This window comes from Lepidochelys kempii, chromosome 9, assembly GCF_965140285.1.
Source record: "Lepidochelys kempii isolate rLepKem1 chromosome 9, rLepKem1.hap1, whole genome shotgun sequence".
Taxonomy (NCBI): Eukaryota; Metazoa; Chordata; order Testudines; family Cheloniidae; genus Lepidochelys; species Lepidochelys kempii.
Window position 1 is genome coordinate 52835715 of NC_136388.1, and position 14796 is coordinate 52850510.

Genomic DNA, 14796 nt, shown 5'->3' on the forward strand with positions numbered 1-14796 from the left:
TTTTTCCTATCTCTTCTTTTTCCCCATTCCCTGCTGCTATCTTTTTCCTTCTCTCCTTTTAATTGTCCTGCCTTTTCTCCTTTCTCTTTTTCTCCCTCTGATAGGTCAGTCTATTTAGCTCCTTCATCTCTCCCTCTGTTGCAGCTAGTGCTATGGTTTGGGGCTGTCCTTGGACATCTCCCTCTTGTGCAGACTAGAAGAATCACAAAGGAAGACTGTAGACAACAAGCACTATGGGCCCTCAGAAACTTTAAAGACACTTGAAAATGAGGCTCTGCAAGAGTAAGTATTGGAGAAGATAGACAATGTGCAGCTGAATATTTGGATGGGAGATGGATGGACAGAAGGACAGATGGGTGGATAGCGATTATAGGAGAAAGAGGGGACAGATTGATGGAAAGATGTATTTATGGGTGAATGGGCAGATAGATGGTTAAGATAAATGTACAGATCTGGATGGTCTTATGGACTGGAGAAAGGGATTCAATTTGTTTCCATTAGAAAGATGTAACTGGTCTCGCTGAAGTGAATTGATGACACATACTAGACAAATCCACAGCATAACATTTCTTCTGTCATTTCCCCGCATTTGGAGTCCATTTCCTTCTGTCTCCTGTGCACAGGTTTAAGAGAACCACAGGCAGCTTTTGAACACAGACATTTTCATTGACAGTTTGCAGACATAACTGACTGTAATAACATAGCTTTTGTTATTTTCTGTCTAGGTGATAATACATCCAGTTTAGGAGTATACTGTGTTCTTAGGTCAGTAACAAAAAGAGGACCCACTAAAATAAAATCTTAACCATCACTGACTGATTTGCTACAGAAGCTGCACAATCATTCTGCTTAAAGAAAAGGAGTACTTGTGGCACCTTAGAGACTAACCAATTTATTTGAGCATGAGCTTTCGTGAGCTACAGCTGCTTGTGCATTCCCATTAGCTTCTTTTTATCCATCCCCCCTCCTCAGCACTCCAGTCGCAGCCTGCTTAAACAATTCCAGAATGTTAAAACCTGCTGTGTAGCAGCCAAATATTTATTTCATGTTTGTGGTCCCTCAAATATTGATACCACCCTAATGCATCGAAACCTAATGCATTTCAATTAGGTTAGTACGGAGGCCTTCCCAATAGATTAGACATATTTCCATGTTAATATACAGGCTCTGCAATAGAAATAGAGAGGGAGGGAGAAAGAGATGGATGAATAATAGCGTGAGTGACAGGCAGAGACAAAAAGAACTATATGAAAGAATAGCTGGAAAAATAACAAAAGCACGGAGGAAAAGTTCCAGGCGTGAGGGGGTGGATGGACAAATCAGTGTTTTGGACTATGTAAGTCTTGGACAACAGAGTTCCGTGGTTCCTGCTTCCTTACATCAGGGCTAACGTTGGCCCCTTGAGTAGCCTGACTTTGAGCATGGATGGATGAGCAGATGGTCAGGTGGGTGAACCGCAGAATGGATGGAGGAGAGGGCAGGAAGAATAGCTAAAAGGCCGAGATACATGCGGCAGGTTTCACTGCACATGGTTAAAGAGAGAGAAGTGACAGCCAGGCACAAACATAACATGACAGTCTGACAGAATTGTTATTCCCAGGAGCTGGGATACTAAAATATTTACGCCAGGTTTCTGCCTTGCACGCTCCCAGGGGTGCGCAGCTAACAAAGGCTGCCCGTGTTACATGTTCAACACAAAGCAGAAATTACCATCGCCTTTCTGTTCGCAAACCAAACAGATTTCCATTACCGTTGTCTAGTGTTTCCTTCCTTGCACTTAAAGCCAGGGTCACCCACTGTTGGCTGCCCCTCCCCCACCTTCCTTTCAGCCCCCCCATACAGTACATACACACTGCACAGACTGGCCATCTGGCCACCCCAGCTCTCCTGGATCAGTTCTTTTCTTCACCAGCCAGGCCGTTTGCAGCCAAGAGTCCTCTGTTTAAAAACCAATGCCTGGTTCTAACATGAGGAGGGAGAGAAGAAAACAGCCAAAGGGAGAGAAGAAAACAGCCAAAGGGGAGGAAGAGAGGGCAAGCAGGAGAAGGAAAAACAAGATTAATGGCAAAGGAAGGAAAGAGAAAAAGCAGAGCAGCATCAGAAAAGGAGCAGAGGGGAAAAGAGAAAGAAACAGAGGAGGAGCAAGTGAAGCACATTGTGCTTGTCTTCTGATTTTAGCACAGGGATCACTGCTGCGTGTAGTAATCCACTCCACAGAACTGCTCCGACTTCATCCACTTTAGTGATATTGGTCCTGGTGCCCCATACCCACACATCAGACCTCACCAGCCTGAGCTTCTGGACATGTCCTCATTGGAAGAGTGGGATTTTAATGCCAGTTTCACCCCAGTGTCTGTACCAGCCCCAGAAATCCCCGCCAGGGGACATTAGTGCAAAGCAGCTGCCAGGTCTATTCCACCTAGTGGCCTGCAAGGTTTCAGTACTGACCAAAACGTGGAGGAATCTCTGCAGGAAATGAATATGGTCAATGCAGCTATGGGATACACTGACTGAGTACATCCCTCCATCAGCAGGGCCCCACTGGAGCCCTGGCTGCAACTTTCAGCTGCTTCTACCCTAGCGGAAACCCTGAGAGCTGGAGAATAATTGTTCCCCTACCTTCCTTCCATGGGGGGCTTGAAAGCCCCCTGGACTGCATGGCCCTGGCTAACACACTGCATTTTAAATTACATCTCCCTGATTGACCAAGCATGAACCAATCCCTGGGTGCTTCTTACTGCATTGTTGGCATTGGCTCTGAAGCTGAGCTCTTGTTTCAGTCCCAAATCCACTGTACCTAGTTGTGACACAGCTAATGCAATTCAAGCATTCCGTCTTACTGGGTCTCATTTACTCAACACCTTGCAGCAGGGAAGTCAAACTCCCTCTATAGAGAGGGCTGAATTCTGGGTGTAATTCTGGCCTTTTGGTCAAGATATAACTGTAGGACTCCATACTCCACTCAGTGCCCAGTGGGGCTCCCACCATCAGTGTCAGGTTTGCACCGACATCTGCCCCTTACGTAGGATCGAACATTCAGTCATCAGCATAGTTCATTATCTGCTCAGTGAGTTATTTTCCCACCCCCGCATTAGAAGAACCCAGCCCTAATTTCCCTTTTCCCCATTAACGACCCCCCACATGGAACACGGTATGTGCACAGTGCCCCTGTGGGACTCACCAGCTTGGTTTGTGGTGATGTTCACCGACACGTGCTGCGGGGGGAAGGGGCTCTTGCCAGAGACACCATTAACAGCCTGGATCTCAAAGGTATATGGTGTGTGGGCCCAAAGGCTGCTGATGAAGACCCGGGTCTCTGTCAGGCCCAACTGCCCGGGTACAAACTCCACGTTGTCATCGCAGCGGGAGCAGCTGCGGCGGTCAGGCCGGCACTTCTTACAGACAATGTCGTAGGTTACGTCATCACGCCCGCCTGTCTCCCGGGGCGGGTGCCACTCTAGGATAATGGACGTCTCATTGACAATGGAGATAACGTTGCGGGGCCCTGACGGGACACCTGTTGAAAAGCAGGTCAGTTGATAAGGTTCCTGTCAGAAAATGATACAATATTGAGCTTTACTCTATACTGATTGGGGAACCAGGATTGGGGAACATGATAAGATCATAGGGGGCTGATTCAAAGTTTCCCAGTGCTGTTCAGTGCTCAACCCCAACCTCACAGGTCCACCCAACTCCGCTGGGAACAGAGAAATTCAGTCACCATGTTTCATACAGTCCCATGCTTTCATAGATTACTGCTTGAGTGGCACCCCATCTGCCTGTGTTGGTACCAATATCTTTACAATGGGAGGGAGGATCCAGACTGGAGGCTTATATCATCTTGAACTCTCTCACACTCTTCCTCCTCTAGAAATCAGGCAGCTGTCATCTTCCAATAGACAACAAAATATAGGATACACAGTACATTGTAAAATAGTTCCTTCTTATGCTAGAGAAAGGATAGATCAATGGTGAGGCTGCTAGCCTAGGGTGCCAGTAATCTGGGTTCAAATTCCTGCTTTACTACAGCATACCCATGGGATTGCTTAGTCTTCTGCATGTTAGCTCCCCACCCGTAAAATAGGGATAATGTACTGCTGTACCTCACAGGGTGTTGTATGAATAAATACATTAACAAATGTTAGGTGCTCAGCTACTACAGTAATGAGGAGGAATGTATAAATACGATAGCTAGATTATCATAGTTGGAGAAACATGGTGTATATGGAACTTCTGTAAAAGGGCAATGAAAAAAAATCAGAAATGGCAAGTAGTTATTTATGCATCAAGTTGAGAGGGTGGGTATTTCGTGGGGTCCGTGAGGGTCTCTTCTGCATCCAGTTCTATTCAGTGTTTTATTAGCAAGGTGGATGTTGGAATGGAGAATATATTGATCAGATCTGCAGACAACACCGAGCTGGGAGTGATCACAAATGCTTTGGAGGAAAGGAATTAAATACAGCAATGTTGGCATACATTGAAGGAATCAATAATGTGAGATTCAATGCGGCCAAATACAGAGAGATTCATGTAGGACAGAGTAATCAAATGCACAAATATATAATTGGGGACTGCTGACCAGACAGCTGTGCCATGGAGAAAGATCTGGGGGTTAGTAGGGAGGATAAATGGAATGAGTCAACACTGTGAGGCTGCTGCAGAGAAAGCAAACAGAACAGTGGGTTACATTAAACAAGAGAAGTCATTATTCTGCTCCACTCAGCACTAGGGAAGCTCCAACTGGCCCCCTGTATTCAGATTTTAGCACCGAACTTTAAAAAAGACAGAGACACAATGGAAGGAGTTCAGAGGAGAACAATAACAATGATAAAAGGTTTGACCTAGGTGGTAAGGTTGCAGAAGCTGAGTGCACTCAGTCGTGTGGAAAGAAGTCTGAGGGGAGGCATGCTCACTGTCAACACGTATGCTGGGGAACATTATTAACAAGAGATGGGCCAATTACTCTCATTAGTCATCAAGGACAGAAAAAGCAGGGATGGCATAGCTGCAGCAGGTTAAATATGAGAGGAACGATGTAAGTACAAGAACAGTTCAGTGATCAAATGAGCTGCCAAAGAAGGCTGTGGGCTTAATATCATTGGATGGTTCGCGAACAAACCAACACTACCATGATGATGGTGAGAGACTTTCCAAATTATTCCGTATCTCTTCAGACCTGAATACCCTGCATCGCCCCATGAATGGAGCTAGCTATGATCTGAAACTGGAGGAATAACTCTTGAGTCCCTGGCCCAGTTAGCCTGGAACAGATTTACTTATCAAGAATCAGAGCCGAATCTCGTCGACACTATTACATACGTTTTCTAAGCAGAGAAAGCTGCCCAGTGAGGGAAATCAAATGGCACCAAAGGATGCAGACATGTGCATAGTAAGATTTATGTAGATTAGGTACCTAACTACTAACGATGTCACTGGGAGATAGGTGCCTAATCTGCTGAGCTGCTTTACAAAATCCCACTAGGCATCTATCTGCAGGTGCCTAAATATCTTTAAAACCCTGGCCCTCTGTGCCTAACTCCCCTGTCTGTACAAGGTGGCAATGGTACTTCTCTACCTCACAGGGGAGTTGTGTGGATAAATGCACTATTGACTCTGAGGGCTCGGATACTGGGGTGATGGGACCAGAGTAGAACCTTGAGCAGATGGATTGTGCAAGTAAGCCATTTCTACAAGTACAATCACAAAATGAGCTGTCAAGGCCAGTTAGTTCCTTTTGGACACCTCTTCTGTGGAACACTCTGACCTGCCCAGTGGAAACAGGGAGTATTAACTAGATCTGGGCTTCCCGTAAGCTCGCTCTGAGAGAGTAAATCCAAACAATTTAACGGAAACTGTCACCACCAACAACTTACCACTCCTGAAACCCTTGAGGGGGTGTCAGCTGTTCTCCCCCACTCCTGATACCCCATTTCTCTGCTCTCTCCCTCTTCCCCCCTTAATCACACTGAGACAGGCACTCAGGGAGTCTCTCTGACCTGTTGCCAAGATTACAGCAGATGAAAGCATTTTGTTGAAAGGGCTAGAAAAATGCCGTCCTTACAAAAACCCATTTTGTTTAATTTTTCCTTCAGCGCAGTAAATGTATTTTCCAGGAATTGTCTGGCAATGAGGCTTGCTTGTGTGCTCAGTGGAAAGGGATTGCATGAACTTTCGAGGTGTGGCAGCAGAGGGACCACGCTAACATGATACAGCAATGTGTTACAAGTTAGCTAGAGTTAGCTAATGTGATTTTGGAGATGACATAACAGGGCAAAAGGGGGAGACCAGTTACTGATCTATGAGAGGACCTTCCCTCTTATCCCAGGACTGCTTACTTTGCTAAAGAGCCTTTGGTGAGGGACCTTGTCAAAGGCTTTCTGCAAGTCCAAGTGCACTATCCACTGAAGCACCCTTCTCCGCATGCTTGTTGGCTCCCTCAAAGAATTCTAATAGATTGGTGTGGCATGATTTCCCTTTGCAAAAGCCGTGTTAACTCTTCCCCAACATTTCATGTTTATCTATGAGTCTGATAATTCTGTTCTTTACTATAGTTTCAACCAATTTGCCTGGTCCTGAAATTAGATTTACCAGCCTGTAATTGCCAGGATCGCCTCTGGAGCCTTTTAAAATAATCGGTATTACATTAGCTATCCTCTAGTCATCTGATACAGAGGCTGATTTAGGTGATAGGTTACACCCCACAGTTAGTAGTTCTGCAATTTCATATTTGAGTTCCTTCAGAACTCTTGGGTGAATGCCATCTGCTCCTGGTGACTTATTACTCTTCAGTGTATAAATTTGCCCCTTTGACTTTTAATGCGAGCAGGATCATTATTATTATTATCAATAGTAAATATTTACATGATGGCAGTGTCCAAAAGCCACACTCAGAGCTCAGGCTCGATTGTGCGGGGTGCTGGACAAACACAGCGAGGACACAGTCCCTGCCTTGAAGAGCTTACAATCTAAAGAATGGATCAGGCCCATGAGTGTAAAATATCAGAGATTTGCTCAGGGACATGATTTTTGGAATGTATTTGAGAAGGAAATGTGTATTTCCAAGTCTTTAAAAGGATATTACATATAACACAAAGTAATACTTTTTCAAAGTAATTAACTTAGTCCGTTTATTTCTTTTTAAGTGGCACCTTCTTTGGCGATTTCGGCTAGCAGGCCAAGGACTGAACGAACATGCAGACATGGAACTCCCTGCTCCCTTAAAGATGATGGGCCAGATTCTCAGCTGGGCTGGTGCCACTGCAGTGGGTGGAGCTATGCTGTTACACTAGAGGAAAATCTGGCCCTATTGCAGAAGTCAGGGGAGTTAAGGAGTAGTGCTATCTAACAGGGCTTAACCTGTTTTAACCCTGACCCAGGTCAGATCGCTGGGGCCACCAAGTCAAGGTTAGTCTGTTACCAGCACTACTGTGTGCCACCCCTTCAGTTCAGCCTTGCAACACATTGGTAGAGCACGTGAGGAATCTGCCACTGTCTGTGCCAGACCTGTTCTGTCCGTAAATAAAGGACTTAAGCACCTGAGCCACAGCCCCTTGAAGTCAGTGGAAGGCTGTGGATGAAGTCTAAGTCTCAGAAGCTGTCGCTCTTGCAAAGTTCAGCAGCACGTAGACCCCTATCCAGCAACACACTGAAGCACGTGTCTACATAGTAAACTGGGCTGCTTACATGCTTAAAGAGAAGTGCTTTGCTGGACTGGAGCCTTTAAATTCATTTAAAATATGCTTTGTGAAGGTATTGTCCCTTTAATATATGGACAGAGCTCTTTCGTTAAGATTTCTGATAAAGATATTGGCTTTTGTGAGTAACTAACTGCTTACCATGGTGTCCAACAGATTCTTATCCTGATTATTCAAGATAGCTCCACTTTCCAGTTTCATTCCTACTGCTCATTCCCTCTTCTCCCCCTTTTGCTTGTTGACTCCCTCAGAGAATCCTAATAGATTGGGGAGGTATGATTTCCCTTTACAAAAGCCGTGTTAACTCTTCCCCAACATACCATGTTTATCTATATGTCTGATGCTGTCCTTCACTATAGCTTCAACCCATTTGTCTGATATTGAAATTAGTTTTACCAGCCTGTAATTGCCAGAATCTCCTCTGGTGCATTTAAAAATAATTAGCTGTCCTCCAGTCATCTCATATGGAGGCTGATTTAAATCATAGAAGATTCGAGTTGGAAGAGACCTCAGGAGGTCATCAAGTCTGACACCCTGCTCAAAGCAGGACCAACCCCAACTAAATGGTAGTATACCACAGTTAGTAATTCTGTAATTTCATATTGGAATTCCTTGAGAACTCTTGGGTGAATACCGTCTGGTCCTGGTGATTTAACATTTAATTTACCAGTTTGTTCCTGGTAAACCTCCTCTACTGACACCTCAATCTGGGACAGTTCCTCAGATTTATCACCTAAAGGGAATGGTTCAGCTGTGGGGATCTCCCCCACATCCTCTGCAGCAAAGATTGATACAAAAATTTTTTCATCTGAATGTCTTTAGCTTCTCAGCAATGAGCTTGTCTTCCTTGAGTGCTCCTTTAGCACTCCTTTGTCACCCACTGCCTGAGACAGAGCAGCCCATTGAGTTGCAGGCTCAGACGGGTACAGCACGAACTGGTCTAATTTCACTGGCTAAATTGAGTGACATACAAAAAGTGAATAAACAGCAAAGTGAAGAGGAAGTTAGGTCTGAAACATCCTTTCAGTTTCAATAATCCAAAGTGCCATTAATACAAAATCAGGAAAAGGGCCCACAGACCCTCAGCTGGGATCATTTGGCATAGCTCCATAGAAATCATATAGACAAATCTTCACTGAAGACAATAGATCTTCACCAATTTATAGCAGCTGATGGTCTGGCCCATGATTTTAATCTGGACAGTGCCCCTTTCACTAATGAACGTGGGTTAAAAGGAAAACTAAAATAAATAAAGTGCAGGAAAGCTACTTACAACTACAAAGGATTACCTACGAGCAGATAACGAGTGTGTATTTCCAAGATATTACACCAGTGAATACAAGCATCTACAGATACACTATATTATTTACCCTTATGATATGTAACCACTCTGAAACAGAACAGCTGGCACCTCAAATTAGAACATTTTAAAATTCAGCCTTAACTGGAACAAATAAATATTTACCGATGGACTTTTTTATACAGTACTCTTCTGATGATGCATACTGTAAATCACCTATGGAACAAGATGCAATAAAATAGATTTATTTACAATTGTTCTATATGCCTAGCACTTCCTCTGCCACTGACAGCTAAAGTGATCAAGCAAAATATAGAAATTAATCTCTTATTTCAGATGCATATTTTTAGATATTCCTTATTCATGCATTATATAAGCAAATACAAGCAATTCAGGATTCTGTGTGGCTTATGCTGAACACACACACATGTCGGGTGCATAGGGAAGCACAAGGATGAACATTAGTTACATCCAATCACTTTTTTCAAGACATGCCGATGTCCAGGATAAACCCACAAAGCAACTGTGCAATCGCTCTTGAAAAATGTATTTTTATGACAATAAACTTGGCATTGCACAAACACAGAAAATTGAAAATTCACTTTTATTAAAGAGTACCAGCCTAGAAATATAATTCAGTGCTTATACTGTACTTATTAAATAATAAAATACAAGATGCCAGTGAAGTGGAAAAGCGGGGGCAGCAAGAAATTCCCAGTTTTCACATCTCAATTATTTTTAGTGGCAAAAACTATTGTTTTGCAATATAGTCCCTGTGACCTTTCACCCCACTTGGAAGGAAAACTAGTCCAGGCCAGGGCTTGTAAATCTCCAAGGCACAGCCACCATCCTGCTTGACACACCAGTGATCTCCAGAGCAGAAGCCATGGGTCTCTGCAGCTTGGGCTAAAGAACCCAGCTCTCCAGCTAAAATCTAAAATGGACTCACATTCTCTGCGGATCGGGCACAGAGGGGGACACGTAACACTGACCAGTGGGTCACACAAGGACATGGTTGCTAAAACTTTTGGGGGAGGAAGTAGAAGAGGGCCTTTGTATACCCTGTCTGCTAATTTGCTCATTTTTAGGATTCTGGCTAAGGCCTCTGACACCCTTTTAACTGGGAGTTTGACCAGAAGTTAAGTTTGACACTAGGTTTTTGTGTTATGCAGGTACAGCACCGAGCACAGTGAGGTCTAGTCCACGACTGGGATGCCTGGGCACTGTGCTAGTACAAATATATAATATTAATAAGAATGATACGCTTTCAAATAAACAGAAGCACACAGTAGCTGTTGACTAGCAATGGACTCTTTCTATATCAAGCTGATTTTTTATGGAGCGACCGACTTAAGATAGCTTCTGCCGTCTTATTTACAGTAGACAGCCGAGGAAGATGATTCATTTCAAGCAAAGCCACACAGAATATCAATGCTTAACATACTCCTTGCCCCTGTAAAAGAACATTCCATCAACAAGACTACGAACAAGACAGCAGTGGTAGATAACCTGCTAATTCTAATTTATCCTGGGGATTGTCTGCCTCCAACTGCAGACATTGCCGCTTAGAAATATACACTTTTGGGAGATCTTCCAGCTTGCACCAACTGATGTCTGGGTTGTGGAACTAGACATTATTGAGAATGTGGTATACACTAAACTGCTATCAGAAGAACCAGTTGCTAGCAAAGCAGCAGAAGTTGATGCACGATGACCTGCTCATGCCAGTCTAGTGATAAAAGGATTAGTATTGATGTTATGACACTAGGCACATTTCCATTCCAATAGAAGAAGACGGTAATCAAATCATGTGGTAACAGATGGCTACTGAACACTGTTCATGTGGCCTTCAGGTGTCTAAAATCTTCAGTGTGTTGGCTCTCCCACCTCTATGGGAACACAGTGAAGATGCATCTCAGAGCCGCAGTTAGAAAACTGCCGTCCATCCCTCACTGACTCGTCCTGTAGTGTGCAGCCTGAAGGGCAGCTCCTAGCTGAGGTAAATTAACATAGCTTAGTGATTTAATGCAGCAGCATCTGCTGAGTACCTGGCCCCGAGCCTTCATAATTAAACCACCTTTCCTCCTTTGGCCACCATCTAATGATACACTGCAGCTTTCTATTCCCCATCTGTGTAATTGGGACACTGTTACTTACTGGTGCAGGCTGCCTCTGGTGGGTCAAAATCAGCACGATAATAGCCAATGCGGCAGGTGCAGATGGGAGAGGCCTCCGACGTGGAGCGACTGTTGGTGGGACACTGGGCACAGGTCCCCATGCCCTGGTTGGCCTTAAACATCCCTGCTGGACAAGCTGAAACAGAAAGAGGAGAGAAGGAAACAGGTGAATGCTGAGCTCTGCAGTCTAAAAGGCGCACCAGAGATTTTGACCTCCAAACCCTCTTCTTCACCTACAGGAGGTGAGTCCTGATTTTATTATAAAGCTAAGACACCAACGACAGACAACAAAAGAGACTTTGTGTTATTACAATCACAAAGGGCAGCCTGAATGCAGGGAGCTAGCTAGAGACAAGAAGGGAGCAGTGTGGCTCTCCTTAGCCCCCAGGTAGATGGTTTAGAAGTGCAACCCTGCAGGGGGCAGATCGGAAGTTAGTCTGTTGGAGGAAAGCTCCTGCAGAAGGGAGGAGAGAGACTCATCGCAACTCCTGAGAGGGCACCTGGGCAGTGAGACCTACAGGAGAACCTGAGACAGGTGAAAGGGCATAGTTTATACATGGAACTTAGGGTCAGCTGTTGTGTGTGGGTAACCCAGTCCCTGAAGAAAGGGACTGAAATCCTGTGGCAGCTGAGAATTCGTTCATGCACTGGCTGGTGAGTTGGCTTACACACTCATTGGAGATCTCTCTCACCCATGTTGAAAGCCCATATACTATACTGGGGCCCTGACCAATGACAGCTGTGATCCTCAGCCAGTTCAGTGGATGAAGCAGGTCCGTAACTTGTATGACCACAGCCCCACCACCCCTTCTTCAGATGAGGTGGCCGTCTCAGAAGCATGCCCTCTTACTGACGGCAGTGCCGTCACAAAGAAAAATGCCAGGCAGACGTGATGGCACCTCCTGGAACCATCTCTCACTCTTACCCACCGCAGCAGAGACAAACGGGGAGAACTTTGTTTCTATTTGGAAACATATTTTCTCTGACTTGTCTCAATCCTACTTCCGACCATGCCGAAAACAAGAAGAGTCAGGAAAGCAAAAACCTACTAGCTAGACGCTAAAAGCAGAAAAGCAAGTTCAAGGGATATATTAGCCATTATGCCTTCTTCAGGCTGTTGAGAAACTAAACAAAAAAATTAGGTCAATGCCCTTATTCTGGTGGTTTTCCCGGGAGTTTGAAGACAACAGTGTGCGTATAATGCTGTTTCCTGGGCATGAAGTGGTTTCTATTCCATCCTATTTGAGTTTTTGTATTGTCCCCATCAGTATATCATCAGAACACCCGTATTTTGGCATTTGCAGAGTTGTAGGCATGTTGGTCCCAGGATACTGGAGAGCCCAGGTGGGTGAGGTGCTACCTGTTATTGGATCACCTTCTGCTGGTGAAAGAGACAAGCCTTTGACCTACACAGAGCTGAAGAAGAGCTATGTGTGGCTCAAGAGCTTGTCTCTTGTCTTGTTTCTTTGGTGGCCTGTGATAAGTCAATGGTTTCAGTCCAGTCACTGTTTCCACAAAAACCATCACCACCAATTAGTGCTGTAGACATGCCAGCATATTCGCTAGGCAAAAGTGATCAATTCCATTGGGATTTTTACTAACACTAAGTGAATTCTCTCAATAAGCTACTTCCATCAACGAATGCAGGAAGATGCTAATGGACAATAATTAAAAGTAGACTGAGAGGGCTGTGAGCGGGTCGAGGCAAGGAGAGTTATTAGTCCTAATGAGTTGTGTAGGTTATGATGGTACTTTCATTGCTCTCAGTCCAGTTTGAACATAAGATAGGCATATTACAGACATCTAAATAGACTGATTCAGTACACAAAGAAGAAAGTTAACAAATATTGGACTTAAAGGGAATTGCATTGACCAGTCCTACTCATGGGCACTGGACAATGATTGATGTGTAATGGTACAGGGTTTTCACAGTTGCATAGTTCCCTGAGCTCTAGCTGCGGATGTCTAATTTTCATAATATCTGTATGGTGTTTTCTCAATAGCCACACTGCGACTAGCCAGGCAGAGTGAAGAAGATGGCAGAATCACTGCATGGGTATATTTCAACACCTGTACAGTACTTTGAATATGTAAGTCTTTTAACTCTGACTACTACTCTGATCTGATTGGCTCCTGTCCTCTGAATTTTCAAGCTGAGTTACAGCAACCAAGATTGCCTGAGATTCCCAATTTATAGGGATGGAAGTAGGGGAGGGAAAGAGAAATGAAAAGGAAAGGATAGGGGAAATGAATATGGTCAAAAGAACGTTTTCCCTTTTGATTGTTTTTAATTGTAGCTTTTAGCAGATTAAGCAGCTCATTTAGATTTGTGTAGGTTTTTTCCACTTCAAACTTTAATATTTAATTTAAAATGTCAGTAGAACAACAATAACAACATAAGGCTCCTTCCTTTTATGTCACTACTAACCATCAACTGGGCTAATAAACTTCTTGTCCTTTGGCCTCAGCGTTTATTTAGTCAGGATGCAGTAATTAATTCATAAACAGAGAGCACCCTCCAGATATCATTATAATAAGACTTTAATCTCTGGCAGGGTGAGGTTTCATTAATCAACAGTCTCTCTCTGGTCTGTGATTACATATCAAGTATAAATGAAATGACAATGATGGGTCTGATCAAATGAATACCAGGGCCCATATCCTCAGCTGTTGTGAAGTGTCATAGCTCCATGGACTTCAAGTCGAGGATCTGACTCTGGATGGGATATACCCTATAAGCGAATTAGCTCCCTTCCTGAATGAAGCGGTCCAAATTAGCATTTGGAGGAAATTTATAGTATCTCTCAAACAATAGTCCTAAGAGGCTTTAAGCTACACTGGCAAGAGACTCAGCTATAGGATACAAAATTCACAGATCGGAAATTCTGCTGTTCTTCATCTGTCTGAGCTGTGTATCCTATTTAGATAGAGGCTAATTTCTGCTCTGTGGAAATTGGACTTTGTACTGTGTGTTGACCTTCACTCAAGGTGCCCTACAAGTGTTACTGTTCTGTAATATACTGGTCTGCAAAAGTGGAAACACCTTGCATTTCCTTGAGTTCTTGCAAAAACACACACTCTCCTTTTAAGTGACCTTGGTAGCATAACTTTATAGCCAAAATTTCCAGCCACTTATTGTGCCCAGAGCAGACAAATGCTTTGCAAGTGGATGCATTTTTAAAACTATTTGATTTTATTGTATTTTCCTGATATATATTTTAAACCTGGTGCCTTATAATCTAATCTGTTAATAAATCTTTAATACTAAGAGATCAAGTAACTACCGTAGCTGGTTGCATAACCTGTTCCATCTGCCAAGACCTTTTCAAAGGTGCCCTGTTTGTTCTAAGGCTGTCGGAGTCTAAGAGCCCCTTGGGAGAATGCTTGGAGTTCTCAGTGGGCTCTCTCACAGTTCTCTCCCTGCTTTTCTGTCCTTGAGTTGCTGTTTCCCCCCTCTGTTAATCCCCACTCCCATTTTTTAAGTAACCGTGGGTTGATGGATGAGTACTCATTCAGCCTTGACATCCTTGAAACTCACTGAACACAAATGATTTCTACACAACTTCAGGACAGAGATGGGAATGACTGTTCTTGCATATATATTGGAGGCAACAGACCTTCATCA

At 44.0% G+C, this 14796-nt stretch overlaps 1 protein-coding gene across 12 annotated transcripts in view; it reads right to left on the reverse strand.

Moving 5' to 3' along the window:
• The window catches only part of EPHB1 (EPH receptor B1), a 342330-nt gene that overhangs the window by 87049 nt on the left and 240485 nt on the right, over window positions 1-14796 (reverse strand). For 11 of the 12 annotated variants that reach the window (XR_012160842.1, XR_012160837.1, XR_012160843.1 and 8 more), the window contains exons 4-5: window positions 11152-11307; window positions 3182-3517 (exon numbers count right to left, since the gene is read on the reverse strand). Coding sequence is in view for 5 of the 12 variants with exons in the window: in XM_073360347.2 (XP_073216448.1) it covers window positions 3182-3517; window positions 11152-11307 (492 nt within the window). In the remaining 7 variants the exon portion in view is untranslated. Of the gene's footprint in view, window positions 1-3181; window positions 3549-11151; window positions 11308-14796 lie in introns of those variants that run through there. The other variant, XM_073360350.1, reaches the window with a different exon arrangement.